This window comes from Dermacentor silvarum, chromosome 4 (assembly GCF_013339745.2).
Source record: "Dermacentor silvarum isolate Dsil-2018 chromosome 4, BIME_Dsil_1.4, whole genome shotgun sequence".
In the NCBI taxonomy this organism is placed as follows: domain Eukaryota; kingdom Metazoa; phylum Arthropoda; class Arachnida; order Ixodida; family Ixodidae; genus Dermacentor; species Dermacentor silvarum.
The window spans coordinates 65,277,619-65,295,449 of record NC_051157.2 but is presented as its reverse complement, the minus strand read 5'-3'; the positions used below and the strand labels follow the sequence as shown (position 1 = coordinate 65,295,449).

Below are 17,831 nucleotides of genomic sequence, written 5' to 3'. Positions count from 1 at the left end.
GACACTCTCGGTAACGTTGCGTGCCTGTCGTCTCTGAAAGTAATCGTCTGGCCACGATTAGTTGCCACGAGTACGATTAGTTAAGGGGAAAGGGCGCTGGATCAGGATAGAACAAGGTGTGGAACAAGCACGCGCGTGCGGTAAAACGTGTATTCGAGAACTTCATACATCGCGCTTTCGATCGCCAATTTGAACTTATAGCGGGATAATTCGCTGACACGAATGGGCATATACGCTAACCTGAAAGGGCATGTCAAGACACTGCACCATTTTCGTGACATTAACTACTCAGGGGCTTGGGAATGAGCGTTTAGGTATTCGAAAAAAAAATGTCGCACTCCTGACAATATGGCGAAAAAAAATGCTAATTCTGAATTTGAAAAATTTAACAAAATTACTTCAATTGCTCTACTTGCATGCAGGGCAGTTCAGAAAGGCCTTCGCATTGCGCCGCTCCTAAATAGGCTGGTGATGACGATCGTTATGAATGTTAACGGCAGAAATAATACTTGGAATGAAGCAGGCAAGGGAGATATAGACAGATGTTTATTTATAAAATGATAGGGTAGTATGCCTGAGGTTGCCTCCCATAGCCTGCTGCTCTAGGTTAACCATGAAGAGACCATGAGGAGATGGGAACTAAAGAGGTTTATGAGTGTTGAAGATGTGGACTGAGGGCGTGAATGGATGTTTCACAGCCGCGAGTCAAGCTCCGTGCTCTGCAGGAATGCAATAAGTGCCTGAAGTGCTCTGCGAGTGGGTTTGCAGTCTAGCCAAGGTCCAGGTATATACGTCGTCAGCAAACGGTCGATGGTGGATTTTGGACAGAGAATATAAGCTTCTGGAGTTCGCGCGCGTGTACTGGGGGAGGGGAGGGCAAACACAAAGGAGAAAAACGCTCGTGTATCATACTTTTGGGTGTACATTGAACAGAACCAGGCGCTCAATATTAATCCGCAGCACTCCCCCATACGGCATCCCTTGAAACACTATACTGTGCAGCTTCCGTGTTTTGAAACCTCGTTATTCCGACGAAGTCATCAACAGTGGCAGAACGTGAGTATAAGGTCGTATTTAAGAAAAATCCGAACCACCCCATCCCATTACTCCTCCGTATAGTCGCTTCTTCAGCTCGCCCCCGGGGAAATGTTGGCCGTATAAACGTTGCCAAGAAAATCAGTTTCCCTAACGAAGATATGTACCCTCGTCGAAACGTTGGCTCCATAGGTAAAAGGCTTCCACCGTTCGGCCACTGTTGACCGCTTCAAGTCTACGTCTTCGCGTGACCATTTGTCTTATTCCAATTAAATGAAGTAGGTTTAGAACATTGCTTTTCTTCGATTTTGAAATGGAGAGGTCAGAACGTAAGTTAGCCATTGGAGTAATATGGGAACACGTGCGCCCGCTGTGGCCTGGATAATAACCTAAGGAGAAAGGGGCCCATGAAACGACGAAGTCTATACATATCGAAGTCCACGTATAGATAAAGAAGGCAGCCATGTAATGGCGGACTATACGATACCTTTCCCCGAAAGCAACATTACGCGTTATACGTGTACATCTACAGCGTGATCTCAAGACCTTAGCCAAGTTGTGTGTTCCTTTTACTTTATGCAGTTGTTTAAAAAAGAATACGGTAAGAGCGCTACCAAATCGAAGTGCACGTGATTGTTATCGCACACATAAAGAAAGAACGACAAGCACTGAGACATGTCGCTGCTGCATGACTTTTGTACAGTGTGATGCAATTCTCCAACGAGTGCTCGAACTGATAAAAGAGGACTGTTTATGTAAGCGAGATTTCAAATTGCCGTATTGCGTCTCTCTCTACACTGCGGCGCCTTCAACTACCATATCTGTACGACCATTCTCTCGTATTGTGTTCGACGACACTGGAAGAAAAAAGAAAAAAAAGAAAATTGATAAATAAGTGAGGCCATTGCATGCAAACATAAAGTTCGCCACGTGGACAGTAGATAATTGGCCACGGGATGAGACAGTTTCACAGGAGTGCTTTCACGGCTAGCAAAAGAAGCGAATTAAGTACAGTTGATGACAAACGTTGACCTCCAGCATGGTATTCAGATTTCCTGTATGTACTAGTACGTGCGAACAGCATAGCGTTGTACGATTTTATTGGCTATCTTCACAAACTGCGCTGGAAAATCCAATGTTTTCCCAGAGCCCGAGTTCCATGAACTTTTGAAGCCGACTGTACCTATATGAATTGCATACAGCCGAGGAGTGCCTACATCCAATTCCCGGTTCCATGCAGTGCTCATTTATTCCATTCGCTACAATTTGTCATTAAATTAACCTTACCTATGCCATTTGATTGCCTCCTGGTTGGCATATTTGGCAGATCTCCCGTTCCGTTCCACCATAGCGACTGTTCTTTAGGGCGTCACAAGATGTCGTTTATCGCATACCAGACTTGCAGTTTACGCAATTTGCAAAAGAACTGCATTTTAGGAGCTTAATCAGAAATGAACGAAACGGGAGAACAAGGGAAAAAATGCTCTATTTCATAACAGATCACACCCATTGTTTTCATTTTTTTCCCCGCAGTTACGAGAACAACAAACTGTGTACGAAGGGGACGCAGAAGGACAATGACTACAGGGAACACCACAAAAATGATTGACGTATGAAAATCACGGAACTGTGTATAAACATGCCCAGCGTTTTGCTTCTTTTTTTTTCTCCCTCCCGTAGGCACAAAAATAGGAAAAGTTCGTTACAGGAGCGAGATTGTGGAAAACGGTTCTTTGGCATCTCTTCGTTAGTGGACGCATTCGCAGTGCCGCGGGAACAGCAGCACTAACAACGGCGGCAGCAGCAGCAGAAGCGACGTTCCTTAGACGGGTGTCTCGTTGAACGAGCCCTTGCGGTTCCTGACCGGCGTTGCCGGCGGCTTGGAGTTTGGCGATTCCGCCGTCGTCGTCGTCGTCTTGGCCGGGCTCTCCTTCGAAGTGAGGCGTCCCAGGAGCGACTTTTTACTCCCTTTGTCCTTCTTGGCCGATAGGGAGTTTGAACGCTGCGTTTCAGAGAAATGCATCGCGGTTCGATTAGGCGCAGTTCCGGCTGTCTCCATTGTCTTGCAAATCTACGTAAGATAAGCAGTGACAACCAATTCGTTATTGCGTTTTTATTTTCTGCCTCTCAGCAAACCCTAAAAAAAAACAAAAAAACAGTGGAGTGGCGGTTATCTTTTATGTGAAAGCAAGTGCGTGCTTGTCCCATATCTTTAACACAGTCCCGTATACTCACTGATAGAGTACGCGCACTCTTCGTGCGCCCAATGTGAGTGAACGTTCTTCACAGAAAAAGGATGTTTAGTCAGCATTCATTTAATCAGCTTTAGTCTAGCCCGTATATTGCTCGTAGTAATAAAATTTACGAGGGGCAGTAGTTAGTTACCACGCTGTGTGCTGCATATCCGCCTCAGCTCTTAACACGTGTGAACAGATGCTGCCGCGATAAAGCCTATCGGCCACTCGTTATCTGTGCCAGACTGTGACCACTCGACAATGTCTCCGTCCATCATCTGCAGGTTGCGCCGATCACTCGAAGTTGCAGGCGGGGGCGTACTGGTGCTCATAGCTCTTTGGGCAGTACAAGTGCGCATAGACATGCCGCTACCAGTGTGAACATATTCATTTCTTGAGAAGGATCTATATCACTAAGAAAGAAGGCTGTGGAAAAAGCCCACGCGGTATTGAAGTTTTAGACGTGCATTATAGTGAAATAAAATTCCATATTTCTAACGCGCGGAAGTTCAGCCAAGCATCACCTCAAGGAGTATTTACCCCTGTAACTGGGAAGTTGAGAGACAGTCGTTTACAAAGGCGAATCCACATTTTGCGCTCTGTGAGACACAGTATATACGGATTCTCACCTGGCAGAAGGAGCCGAAGCACAAAACGACATCGTAAGGCACCTCTCGCGAATGCTCATCTTCGAAAGCCTAAATTTAGGGATGTACATGGGAACACAAGGTCTCCCACATCCACAGGGATGAAGTGGTACTGGGCAATTGGCGGAAGAACAGCATGAAAGATAATAGAAATGACTAGAAAACCCGATTCCTGACACTGCAAACGCGACTTAAGGGAACCATTCCGCCGCTCATTTTACGAGATCTATCGGGCGAATAGGCGTTAGTCTAAACCATTATCTCTGCTCAAAATAGATAAACTATAGGTATAAGCTTTGGCCATACCTGGCTCTTGCGCCAATAAACAACAGTCATTCATTCATTCATTCATTCATTCATTCATTCATTCAAAACAAGTATAGCCTGTCTGGGTGCATGGACTGTTCATTGCTTGACGACAGTACTGCTGGAAGATCTGCACTCTGTATTCATTTACTTTTTTTTTTCATTGTGGTATCAAATGGGCTCATGTGGAACGACGAATTAGGTGGCGTCATATAAGCGAGCAACAACCATTTCACATGAAAGGAGTACAACCCTTACCACCGAAGTGTCAAAAGAGAAGAGTTCCAACGAAACAATCCGAAATAGTAAGGAGGGTTACTTTTTCTTATAATCTAAACTACCAACCTCACACGGCACGGACGCGTCGCTGCATGGACTTCAAACTTTTTCTTCAAACCTTCGAACGACGTAGCAAAAACCCCAGGTGTATTTCGTTCTTAATAGCGCCAAAATGTCCAATCTCCGAGTTCGTTGTAAAAATTTAAATTATATTCTGAGGTTTTACCTGCCAAAACCACTACATATATGATTGCGAGGCACACCGTAGTGGGGTACTCCGGATTAATTTTGACTACCATGGGGTTCTTTAAAGTGCACCTAATGGACGGTACACGGGCGTTCTTGAATTTCGCCCCCACCAAAATGCGGCCGCCGCGGCCGGGATTCGATCCCGCGTCATCGGGCTTAGCAGCGCTACGCCAGAGCACGCTGTAGATTTTCTTTCATTTTCAAGCTCATTCTGATTACTTGCCTCGGAGACAAGAGCATCAGGCTGGCCGTGACCCGTACGGTGTTGATTACGAGCTCTCAAAGGACGCAGATACATCTGAATACGCACTTCCCACTGCTTCATAAGTTGCCATGTGCGTAAGTCGCTTCAAAAGTCACAATGGAGTGTGTTTGTCGCGCTGAGTAACCTTTCGGACATTATTAACCTGTTTTGCTGTCGATTGCACGAGGGTCGGTGGCGTCAGAAACCGAAACCATCCTGTTAAGAATCCTATCACTATTACTATGAGCTACTCAAGGTGCGCTGGTATATTCTGTGTTGCGAATCACAATCGTAATCTACAACTCGCAACTACACCCGTGAGAACTCGAAACCAAACGCAGAACTTGTATTCTAGCAAAAGGATTTGAACCTTATTGATGAATAACTACACGGCAGAGTTCCCGCTGAACAGCTTCCCCCATGGAGCTCTATCACGTTTTGGATACACGTTGAGCGGCTACGCCTTCTCTTGAGTAAGAGAAAGAGGCAGATGTATTTATTGGATTCTTAATTGTTACGGCGTCCACGTTGGACTAGAGTTTTCCGTGGACGGAAGGGAATGAAAATTTGGGCGTATGCCATGTCACATCGCTCGCACCAGGCGGGCATGCATTCTGTCGCTCACCTCTACGGGCGCCCTTTCCTGGACCGGCTCGAGCTTCTGCTGCGCGAGCACGGGCCTCCTTTCGGACGCGCTCGGCGATGGCGTGTCAATCTTCTCCTTGCTTCTCGAGCGGAACGGCTTGGTCAGCCGTGCCCTCAGGGTGCCGCTCTTGTCTTCTTTGTCTGCGTGCACGAGAAACGAGGAAGAGTAGTAGTAGTGGTTTAAGAGAGTCACCTGTGTGGAAGCACCGAAAATATTGCGTTTTATCAGACCCTGTTCCTAATTCGCAAGTGCGCTTCTCTGCACTGCACATTTGCCCTATAACTAATGGCGGCACCTGTCATCATCCAAACGAGGACGAAGTGCTTTAGGTTCCCCAAGCTGCGGCTTGTTTCTTCCGAATGTTCTCATTACGAGAGCCGCGTCTACATTTTCCATGTCATTACACAAGCAAACTGCGCTCGTATGTACACGCTATTTGAGTGGATGGATGAATGGATGGATGGATGGATGCTATGAGCGTCCCATTTGAAACAGGGTGGTGTGTTGCGCCACCACGATCTCGCAAAAGAAGCACTACGCAGTCATCTGTTGGACCACTAGCCGAATGGTAGCCCGTGGTCCGATCAGGACTTAATACAGGCAGCCTCTACAGCTGCGACAAAAACGCAGTTAAGCAACCATTCAACAGGAAAATCTGTTCGAATGAAATGTATCGAAGAGAACAATTTGCACAAGTTCTAAATACTAACAGTGATGAGAAAATTATGTACAGTCTGCAAAAAGGCACGAAGAGATCAATGTACGCCAACAGTGTGCAACGTTGTGCACGAAGCAAGCAATAAGACTGTCGATGTTACGCAGAGATAGTATCCAACGCGAATTCGTGAAGAGTACTGGATTGTACGAACGCTTGTGACAGCGGAGATTCTTCTTTGACTGTCTCTGCGAATGACTGACTCTATTATTTTTCTTTTCTGTCCTTATTTATCATTCCCCTTTCCCCCTCCCCAAGTGTAGGGTAGCCAACCGGGCACGTCCTTGGTTAACCTCCCTACCTTTTACTCTTCGTTTATCTCTCTCTCTCTCTCTCTTTACAGCGTCGTGAGAGTACAAAGATCCTCTTTTTTTTGTATTCACTTTTTATTGAGATAGCAATCACATGGACACTGCAGGCACGATTCTGCCATCGTCACCGTCACCGTGATGTTCCGTATAAAGTCCAAGGGCGATAACATTGTCGCCGCGCGCAGTATGCTGTATGTGCGAGTGAAAGCGTGCGAGGGTGAGCCGGCCATGATGGCTGAATCTCGCGCGCGCAAGGCAGGAAAGCGGGGCAGAAGCGCGCCGTCGTCGGGCAGGATAGGGGAGGGGAGCGGGTTCTACTCCGGCGGTGGCTGCATATGGCGCGGCCGCGCTGGCCCTATCTCGAAAGCGATCTGCGATGGGGACAGAGCGCGCCGAGATCTGATAGCTTCGTGTGTGCTGTGTTCTCGCCGCTTAGTTCGCGTTGAAGCGAGAGGCAGCACGACTGTCAATGCACTCGCTGCTGCTGCGGCGCTTTCTCAGTTCAGCGTTTGACAGCGAGAGGACGCGGTTATCGAGTGAGATGTGCTCGTGATCGGCAGCAAAGATGATTTCGGCTTCCACGAAACACTTCGATTCGATGTCACAAACGAGAAATGTCACCACAGGACCAAGCGAAAGAGCCGCCGTGAACCTGGATGTAGTAGCCATCTTTGTTTATTTGGACAGTGATGCCGGCTCAAGTAGCGGATTCTGGAGTTGCCAATAGAATGCACATATATACAGATCAGTCGCGTCATTCTCGGCAACAAAGGTAAAGCGCATCAGTGTCCCGATTGGTCGTCTTGTTGAATGAACTCGATGCTACAATGAAAACACTAAAAATTGCCCCCCCCCCCCCTCCCTGCCTCTCCTCTTCTTTTTTATAGAATTCATTTTTTCCCCTAAAAGTGGCATACAGTTTGTGGGACTGCAGTCGACGGGAAGAAATAACGCGACGCTGTAACAAGGTAATTCAGTGCCAAGGGAAAGGAACTATAGTCGAGGGCCAGGCGCAATGCAGACATGAAGATGAAGGAATCAAAGAAGAGATCACAACATTGAGGTCAATATAGAACGATGTGAGGGAGTGAAACGGTTAGGAGAATTAAGGCTTTAAGGCGGGCTTTACTTGCGCAGGGCAGGCGCAATGAATAATATTTATTTATTTATTTATTTATTTATTTATTTATTTATTTATTTATTTATTTATTTATTTATTTATTTATTTATTTATTTATTTATTTAAAATGCCTTACAGAGCTCACGTGTGGCGTAGCTTAAGGGGGGCGATACGTAAAAGATACATGGAAACCAGGAGTGTTAACACATGTAAACAATGTAAATACTATAAGCGCAGTATTGTCTGCTAACGTAAAATCATGTATATATAGATAATATGCACTAATGAGAATACTGTTATCATTATTACAGTGGTCCTCGCTCCTCTGCAGTAGGCATAGTTCGGGTGATGATGACGCTGATGATGGTGGTAGTGGTGATGATGATGATGACGCTGTTACCTGTCGCAACGTAGTTCTTACCGGAGTCCTGCTTTGGCTCGTGAGTTGATGGCTTCTTCAGCAGCTTTAGGCGCTCCTTGAGCGTCTTGCGGTGCTTTGTTGCTGTTGTGACGTCTTCCGTGCTCCCTGGATTGCTGGATTCGTTCTCTGATTCAACTCGCTAAAACGAGAATTATATTGTTTTTGATGTAGTAATGCTGAGAAGCATACTGAACGGAAACGAAACACTTCCAAGAAGCGCGATCGTTGTGTACGCTCTTTTTTATTTTTCTGTAGCTTCGTCCAGATGGAGTGTCTCATAATGCGAAAGAGGCAGTTTACGTACACCAATCTACAGACATCGAGGCATCTGCCGCAGTGAAGCGAAGTTGGCGTACATTCTAGAAGTATCGTAGAGAAACGATTGACACCCAGCCGAAAAGTCCTCGTAATGCTTCGATGAGCAATCCTTTATATATAATACATATTTTATGGTGGCCACGAGCATACGTACGTATAATTAAGAATCCTCTAGGTGCACCATGCGGCCAGGTGCGTGCCAGCACGTGCTACATGTGCTAAAACCTACAACGCACTTTCAAAGGTTACGAAAGACGTTAAGGCTACATAAGAGATAAAACGCACCAGCGTATAAGTGCTTGAAGATAGCGACAAGTGCACGTTTGCGGTGGTGCCATATTAAGACCTTCCGGGACAGAACATCACAACTAGAGGAGTGAATCTCAACGTTGAGGTGTTTTTCAGAATAAAGCGGAGAATATTAGAAAGAATAAAAATGCTGAAGACCTGCAAACCTGGGACAGAAGCATAACTTATATATGTTATAGTGAAGGATAGAATTAATTAGCAAACGTTGTCTTAGTTAAGAGGAAGAAGCGCAGTTTGGTAGGTCACGCAATTCGTAGAACAAGTAGCCGGTGGTTCGTGGCACAGAACGGGTGCCAAGCCAAGGTGCGCGCATTCGAGAGGGGCAGAGTATTAGACAGAGTGATAAGATAAAGAAAGCTTCAGGCCTACGATGGAGATCGGTGACTCGAAGCACATAAGTGGATACTTCCGAACGACACGTTGCCGGGATAGTTTGTGCTTACTTGATGACATGATGTAGCTGAAGGGCCCAACTAGAAAAAAAGGACACACAGAACACGCCCCAGCCGCTGCAAGCAACTGCACTGACAGGCATCTATCTACACACCATATATGCTCTTTCCGATGCGCAGATGCATCCGCCACGCCGTTTCATTGTGGCTGATGCGACTGCGCATTGGAAACATATAGTGTAGCGCAATGCCTTTCGAAAGAGTTGTTAGTAGCGCCTGTGACGTGTTGTGTGTTTCTCTCCTTTGTGGTTGTGCCCTTGCGCTACATTTTGTCATTAAACTGGAGATTGCTGCGAGAGGCCTTCCCTCCTACAGTGCACGCAGTTAACAGGCTGACGACGACAGCTTTTCAATTAAAGGTTTTGTGCAGGCAAGTTGGTTCATGATGCTGTATGTGTTCATCCACGATCAAATGCCACTATATGCACGTTGCTCAAGCTAGACAAAACCAGGGTGCGGCACCGATTTGAAGGAGCATACGCGTTTATAATCTTTTATAATTTTGTTGCTTCCTTGCTTATTACTTACTTTTCGTTGGCATATATCACGCACATTTTGCCTTCCGAGAGCGAATAAACCAGTGGTTAGCTTTCGCAACCTCCTGTGTGTGTACAATAGTGCTTCTTCGTTTACGTCTCTCTATAGAGCTACGCAGCGCAACTTGCTTTCATGGGCATTTTTTTTATATTAACGCCAAATCACCATGAGCGTGCGTAACTTATACTTCTTTCGATTTCAGTCTTTTGCAACTATACGTGAGTATAGCAGAGAGTTTTCTCGCACGCACTCCCTGTGCACGTACCACTGCGGGCCTGCTGTATCGCCAGTGCCTGGGCGGCTCGGAGACGACCGAGGCGTCCGAGTCGTAGCCCGTGCGGCCTCCCCTGAGGCTGTTCTGCGAGCCGTACGGGGTGTACACCAGGCTGTCGCCGGAGCCCCATATCCTGAGATCGGCCGCCGCCATGCCCTGGCCCAGCGACATGGTCTTCGAGTGCATGCCACCGCGAGTGCGCGGCGGGGCGCGGATCACGGGCGCCATGCCGGGCATCAGGCCGCCCTGATTCGCCATGTCCGTCGCCGACAGTGCCCTGCGAGTAACGGGCCCGTCAACCTCCATGCATGACAGTGGTTACACAAGGAGTGGTTATAAGTTGGGGTGAGCGAATACTAAGTTTCGAGACCGAATTGCATACAAATGGAATAGTTCCAGAATGGAATCGAATCGAATAGAATCGAATGTCGAATATTTTTTAATACTTTTTGAATAGTGAACAGCAGTTCTTACCATTAGTATAAAACGATCTTCGAAGCTCGGTATCACAACGCTTGTGCGTTTCTATCATTACATTGCACGTCGGGAAGCTTTGTTTATTAAATGCACGAATTAACTATCATGAGCAAATAAGCAGCTTGTTTGCGTACTCGGGACTCATTAGCGAGTGCGAATGATGGCAGTTCAGCTGGAAAAGTCTGGTTTCATGAGCGATGTAGCGTGCTCCACTATACGCAACTCCTCGTGATTTATGTCTATCTATAGTTATAACATACTTGTGCTCTACAGCCAGTCTCATCTTGCGCCTCCAATAGAATTTAGAATGAACATAACGAAATGGGTAAAGAGTGCCTACAAAATAACACAGAAACACTAAACATAACACTAACCATCTGCTTGTTCCTGTCCTTCCATTTTGTTTGTTATAAACACCTGCACTGCCTCTTTACTATCTTTTGACGTATGGTTGACTTCCCTGCCTTTCCTCTCTCTCTCTCACTATGTCACTCTCTCTTTTTCTCTCTGTTATCTTTTCGAGTCCATGGTCGCCGCACAGAAAGTCACCATAGCATAGCTGCATTTTGTAAAGACGAATACGCTTTGCAACCACATTTGATTGCGCGGCGAACGGTTTTACAGGAGTACGAGCATCATTTATTATCCTTCCCTTTCTTTTTCTCTTTTTCTTGGCTTTTCTTCCTGCTTACACCTCCCCCAATGTAGGGTAGCAAACCATGGTGCAACCTATAGTTAACCTCCCTGTCTTTCCTTTTAGCTCTCTCTTTCTTTACTATCTTTTCTGGGTTACTTCTGTTATTGTTGTCTTCTCCATAGCCGCGGGAGAGTTGGGGGCTAAACATGAGACAGTTACGACTCCCGCGATCTTGTGACGCTGTGCTCACTCAAAATGAATCGGAATCTTTTTCTCGTGTACGGTACTTTTTGACATTTATTGACACATAATATTGACAGTACTGACACTTATTAGCGAATCAAGTTTAATATTCTGGCGCTTAATTACGTCACTGCTAACACATGTTACGTCAGCAGAAAGAAGCACAGCTGCACAATGTAATAAGGCGTCTAACGGTTAAGTTTACGACAACGTCGCGAGATACTCTTTTCGCGGCTCCGTCACGGCAGGGGAGTAAAACGGTAACATTACAGGATGCATGCTCAGGTGGAGCGTCTAAGAACGAATGCAATTCTGTGTCGGAGGTCCGCTGTATCGGTGACCCTTGCTGATATTGTTGTTCCGTGCATTCGCTGATGTAGCACATTCTGAGCTTCTATACATTCCATAAGTCACTGGATCAAGCACTGTACATTGTCCCACTGCAAACCCTAAGGAGTTTGACTAGGGCGCCAGAGAGGTACTGATAATACAGAAAAGCTCATCGCCTTAATGCAGGTCAGTGGACGGATTCAGAATGCTTCCCAGTATTAACCTATATAAATACATGCGAAAAGAGAAATCATTTTTTCCCGGCAACCACTGCACCAAATTTGATGAGGTTCATTGCATTTAAAAGAAAATTATTTAATCTAGTGATTTCAGGAAGTGATTTTTTTATTTGGGCCATCAATTATTTCACAAAAATTGTTGAAACCGCTAAACTGAAAAAAAAAGCAAACAAGAAAACGAGGGCATCAAGTTTATAACTCTGTAACTCAGCAAATAAAGATGGATATCACAATTTCGTTAGCTGCACCTAACTATACACCTGAAGAGCACAAAACAGATGTATTATACACCGCTCTGAAACATACCATTAAGTTGTGAGTAGGAATTTTGCGAAACCCTCGTAAGCGTTGTAACAACTTCACGTGAGCTGTAAATATGTATCGAAATTGTCCGCTTCGGATACTCTAACAGATCCAGTTTACAGAGAACTACAATATTTGTTTTGGCGTTGTTACGAATTCAGCTTTTTAAAACTTACCAATTTTCGGGACTTTTCGTTAAAAAAAATACACTCAAATCAAAATTATGCTTTTGGAGTCACTAGAATTTAACATTCTCCCTCAAATTCGACATATTTCATTCAAATTCGATCAGTGGTTGTCTTACAAAAGCATTTCTTGGTTTTACATGCATTTGAATTGGGAAATCGAAGTTCGCCCCTAGCTAAAGCTTCCCTTTTAAGAAGAAGGTGGTAGACTATTATTATATTAGTGGTATATTTCAGAGGTGGTGTATAACACGTCAGCTTTGTCCGCTTTCTATTTATTATTATGTGCAGTGTACAAAATTTTATTACCGATATTTTTTTGCTGAGTTAGAGAGCTGTTAACTTACTAGTTTGTTTCGTTTTCTGAAATCTTGTTACTTTCAAAAATGTTAATAACATGAAATAGACGGCATGAATAAAAGATCTGTTTCCTACAGTCCCTAAATTTTACCTTTTTCTTTTAAATGTAACAAAATTCATCAAATTTGGTGCAATGGTTGCTGAGAAAGAATACTTATCCGTTTTCATGTATTCAGATAGGAGCCGCCGAGTTGAAGCTATTTTGTAGTTCGCCGGCGACATTACTGTGAAGTTCTTGAACAACTTTGTCACGCGTGAGTGGTTTTGCGAATTCGGGCCAACAGTTACAAGCTTCTTCCTTCGTAAAGACCATTGCGATGGACGTAGTGTTTGTTGTTTGTACTCCTTATTACTAACAACAAGGACAACTGATAACGACTGCCATCGCAACTGGCTCCCTGAATACAATCTTTAATTATCATGTTCGTTAAGCGCTCATTGTCTTCTATAAGAAGGGACATGAAGTAGTTAGGATGGCACGCGCTTGAGAGCATACTACACCTGTAATTTAAAATATGAGCGACTTTTCACGCCTTCAAAATAACTTGCTGCACATTGTGGCGTCATTATGGCTCCATGGCAATTAAATTCATACGTCGAATATAAAATAGTCGCTGCCCTGGTGGCATTATACGCGCTGGAACAACTGTATTTTGTTATAATTTATTCAACCACATGGCACATGAGAAATGTGCATTAGTGTAGGGAGAGAGAGAGAGAAAGCGAGAGAGATACCAGCTTTAATGATATGCTGGAGACGTTAGCCTGGCTGTTCGCCTGTCATGCTACTCCAGCTACAGGGTGATGACTATGATATATGCAGTGATAAACGCATAACAGCACATAACACCTTCATACCCACCTTCGGAATGATGTGGTGCGCCTGATCATGTCCTCATCCCTGACAGGCTTGGAAACTTCTCGCAGGCGCTCTGTCCTTTGAGCAACCTGGAAGGAGAAGAGCATGACACAAGGCCGGCAAAACATGGACATAGATAAGTTGGTGTGTTTCCGCACTCCTAAATTTTCTATTATCTTTATTTGTATAGTTCACCCTGCGGCATATGTCTTGTAGTTCTAGGGCCTCGTTGAGAAAAATTATTTAAGGTGTAAAATAAGTGGCGAAAAATAACTCGATAGCTTGCACCTACAGCATAACGCCTGTAGTATTAGGGCTTCATTAACAAGAGTTAGAAACTGTACCGGCGCAACATACTTCAATATCTTTCGCTGTTCTTATGAGTTATCGTTTTATTATCTTAGTCCGCATTTATGTGTCCACGGTTGCCGTGCTTCTTTCGCGTGAATTTCGTGAAATTGCGTGAAATCCGTATTGCGAGCTTTCATTCAGACATATATATATAGGCAAAACAAGAGCGTCAACGAAGAAAGGAGCACAACACGTGCACCTTGGTAGTTGTTGCACATTAGGAGACTGGGTATAGCGCTAAATATAGGAGCGATCTTTCCTTTCGTCCATGCGAGCAAGCACCTTTATTTGGCGTCTGTTGTACTAACATGCAAGCTGTCGAAGACAATAATCCATATGTAGGAAAGAAATCGGCAGAGACACTTAAGACTGCTTACGTGTGGGAATGCGAGAGCATTGTGCCGTTTGTAAACCTCGGAACGTCCTGAACTCGCTCATTTTATACACTCATGACGTGGCGCCACCTCGTCCCCATTGGCTGCGCCGTCAGGTGCCCAATTACGCACGCACTAGGCCACACCTTTAGTCAGCCAGATGGCTGCGGCGTGACGTGTGAAATGACGCACGCACTAGGCAAACCTTTAGTCAGCCATAACCATGGAACCGCCATTGTAGAAATGCTTACTGTCCATGCTATTTCCGCCTCCATTTTACCTCCATTGAATGGCCAGGCCACGATGTATTAAAGCGAGTTCGTAAAATTTATATATCCCCTTGCTGCAAAACATTCTTTTATAAACTTCATAGTGCAAACGTACCGGTAAAAACATGGCTACAGAAAAATGGTGTTTTTGTCTCTTCTGTTAACTGTCGACTTTGTGATGTGCCAGAGACAATTGAACATTGCTTGATTAGCTGTGAAGATGCCATACTATTTTAAGATGTCCCCCAACGGACTCTAAAGAAAGACTGAAATCAACGCTCATACTGTGCGATGCCTGCTGCCGACCGTTGATGATAATGTGCATTTCGAGATGTTTTTGTCACATGCGAATGCAGAGTTTGTGGAAAACGTGAATGATGCACCGCAACGCCGAACCTGTTGTACCTACAAGGGTGCATTTCATCCAGATGACTGTGCACCTAAAGCATGTTTAGGATGGACTATATTCATATTCAACCGGACTGGTACCCCATTTTGGTGAGGTGCCTATCCTTACCACCCTTCTAAAGCGGAACCATCCTTTCCACCTAAAGTATGAACGCTGCCTGTTTTGTGTGTGACTGTCATTGTGCCCGCCATTCTATGACTATGCACAACTGGTGAATGTTTTATCGGGTTGCATGTTAATGTAATAAATACCATGAAAGAAAGAAAAAAAAAACGCCGTGGTATATCGGGGAAGCGTGCTCGTCTCGCACCCCGGAGGCCCGGGTTCGAATCCCACCAAGACCGAAATGTACCAAATTTTCTTTTCAAAGTCATTAATTTACTTTGTTTGCAGGAACCTCCCTGAGAAATTTGACGTCAATCCGAGCATTTTTTGACGCGTTATTACTGTGTGCGCTGTCGGCCATTTTTGGTACCATCTTTCGTTCACGCCGACTGCGATGGATTTTCGCGTAATGGGGCATATAATGCTTTCGCATTAAAAGTGATATGCACTTTGATATGGACTTGGAAGACGTCGACAGGACACCATTATTGGAGCCCGCAATGCGTCAACAAGTGCGCGAATGAAGACGCGCCGATCCACAGCGCAGATCCTTCGTGCAATCAAGTCGGCAGACGGATGAGCGTCACAGAAGAGAGGTCAACCGTTCGGCGTCCCGACATGCCCCGAGGCGCCGACGCAGGACTGACGAGGATGCATCCACGGGTGTACAAAAAGCGGCCGTGCTTGTCGGGCGAAGCGAGTGCTGTGCTCACCTCCCGCGACGGCGGCGCGCTTTGCGCTGGGCTCGGCTCCAACGATTCAAATCTGCGCGAGAAGCGACCTTTCATAACACCCGGCTTGGACCCTCTCCAGGGGGAGCCTCACGAATGGTGTCGCTGCTGCGACAAGCGGCGGAGAATGCGCGAAAATTCACTCCGCGAAACAAGAAAAATATAAAATGATGAGGAATATGGAAGAATAGGAAGAATGAAAGGTGGTACGCGAATGAAGGAGAAAGGCTGAGCATAGGATTCGACAGAACAAGAAATAAAAATGAGCAGGAAAATGAAGAAAAATAACGAGACAATGCTATCGAAAAAAAAAAATAATCAGTAGCCCCTCCCTTGTCGAGGAAATGGAGGTAAGCGAAGCTTGTCGTGTGTTTCTTCGGTGTTCCTCCGAACGAATAGCACTGAAGAGTACTACGTTGTGCTCAAAACACAACCGGTCACACGCACTACAGCTGGCTCCGAAGTTACGGTTGAGAAAATCGCGTTGAAACCTGACCGTCGCACCGGGGATGTTGGGGCTAGCGTTGCCGAGGCGTGCACCACCGTTGTCGGGTTCCTTGATGGCAAGACGACGCTGACGTTTGGCCTCAACATCGCGCTCCCTCAACTCGGGGTCCGCGGGTCTTCGCTGACGTTTCGCTTGGGCTTCGGAAGCCCTCACGCTAGAATCAGTACGTCGACGACGAGCCCTTTCCAGAGCGCGTTCATTCTGGATGGATTTCCATAAAATTGCTTCATAATTAAATCTGTCCGTCACGTAAGACAATGAATGGCTCATACCCCTTAAGCAATGACTCATACGCCCGTAAACTCAGCCTACCCATAACGACGACAGAAGAGAAGTGAAATTCTACGCTGGAATGATTAGCGGCAACGCAGTCAACTGTGGAAGCACACGACGACGACGAACGTGGGAGCAGTGGCACGAGCGCGTGCCGAGCGCGAGCACGAGCGCGAACTGAGAGGCGCCAACGAGCTAGCTGCAGAAGAATACGACGACGCTCGAGCCAATGCTGATGAAGATAATTTTTTACGTGCATGGACGCCACCGATATCTGTGAGTTATAACAAGCTGCGCTTGAAAAAAATCTATAGGCTCTATTACTGTCACATCGAATAAGCTTATATGATAACTGAGAACAGACGTCTTTTATATGGGACTTCCATAAGTCCATAACGAATTATTGGATATGATGGTTATGGGCGCATATGGGGTTTTTCAATAGGAAAGTTATTAGCCAAAAAATAAACAAAAGGGGCGGGGCAGGGCAATGCTAGTTTCTTACATAAAAATGTTGCCCAATTACACTGTAGCGATTTCCGCCATTGCGGGAGAGACCCCAGACTGCAAACTCCATGCATCAAAGTTGTGGCTAAAGTTCGTTCACTCGGAAACTATACTGACAGGGCTGCGCATTAAAATGCGGGAGAAGAATGGATGCATACGAGGACTGGAGCTCACTTATAACAATATCTCAGGAAGTAAAACAGACATAATACAGATGCATCCCTTATCGTAAAAACATTTTAAGGCCAGTCGATCGTTGTCGACAACGACCAACAGGCCTTTTTTTTTTCTTAGACAGCCTGTACATCTACCGTACGTGTGCCACATGAGCTGTAAGTCTCGTTAGTTCTCGTCGAACGCGTCCCTTTTCCGGCTACGCTTATACGCGTAGCCACGCATGTCTACAGTTTCCATGCACATATTACGGTGAAAGCCTTAAGTGGCTCATTGTAATGGCTCATACACATAAAACACGTCGTCCGGTCCATTGGTACAAAAACTATGGCTCATGCCCGCGTCGTACCCTACAATGGGTACAAAAACTATAATCATCAGCAATGGCTCATACTCCCCT

General features: G+C 45.6%; 1 protein-coding gene across 1 annotated transcript in view; it reads right to left on the bottom strand.

Moving 5' to 3' along the window:
* Window positions 1-2,501: 2,501 nt before the first annotated feature.
* Window positions 2,502-17,831, bottom strand: part of LOC119450171 (trichohyalin-like) — a 52,761-nt gene continuing 37,431 nt past the window's right edge. The window contains 5 exon segments of the mRNA XM_037713546.2: window positions 2,502-3,037; window positions 5,620-5,780; window positions 8,208-8,346; window positions 10,089-10,374; window positions 13,734-13,819. Coding sequence (XP_037569474.1) covers window positions 2,858-3,037; window positions 5,620-5,780; window positions 8,208-8,346; window positions 10,089-10,374; window positions 13,734-13,819 — 852 coding nt within the window. The 3' untranslated portion in view covers window positions 2,502-2,857.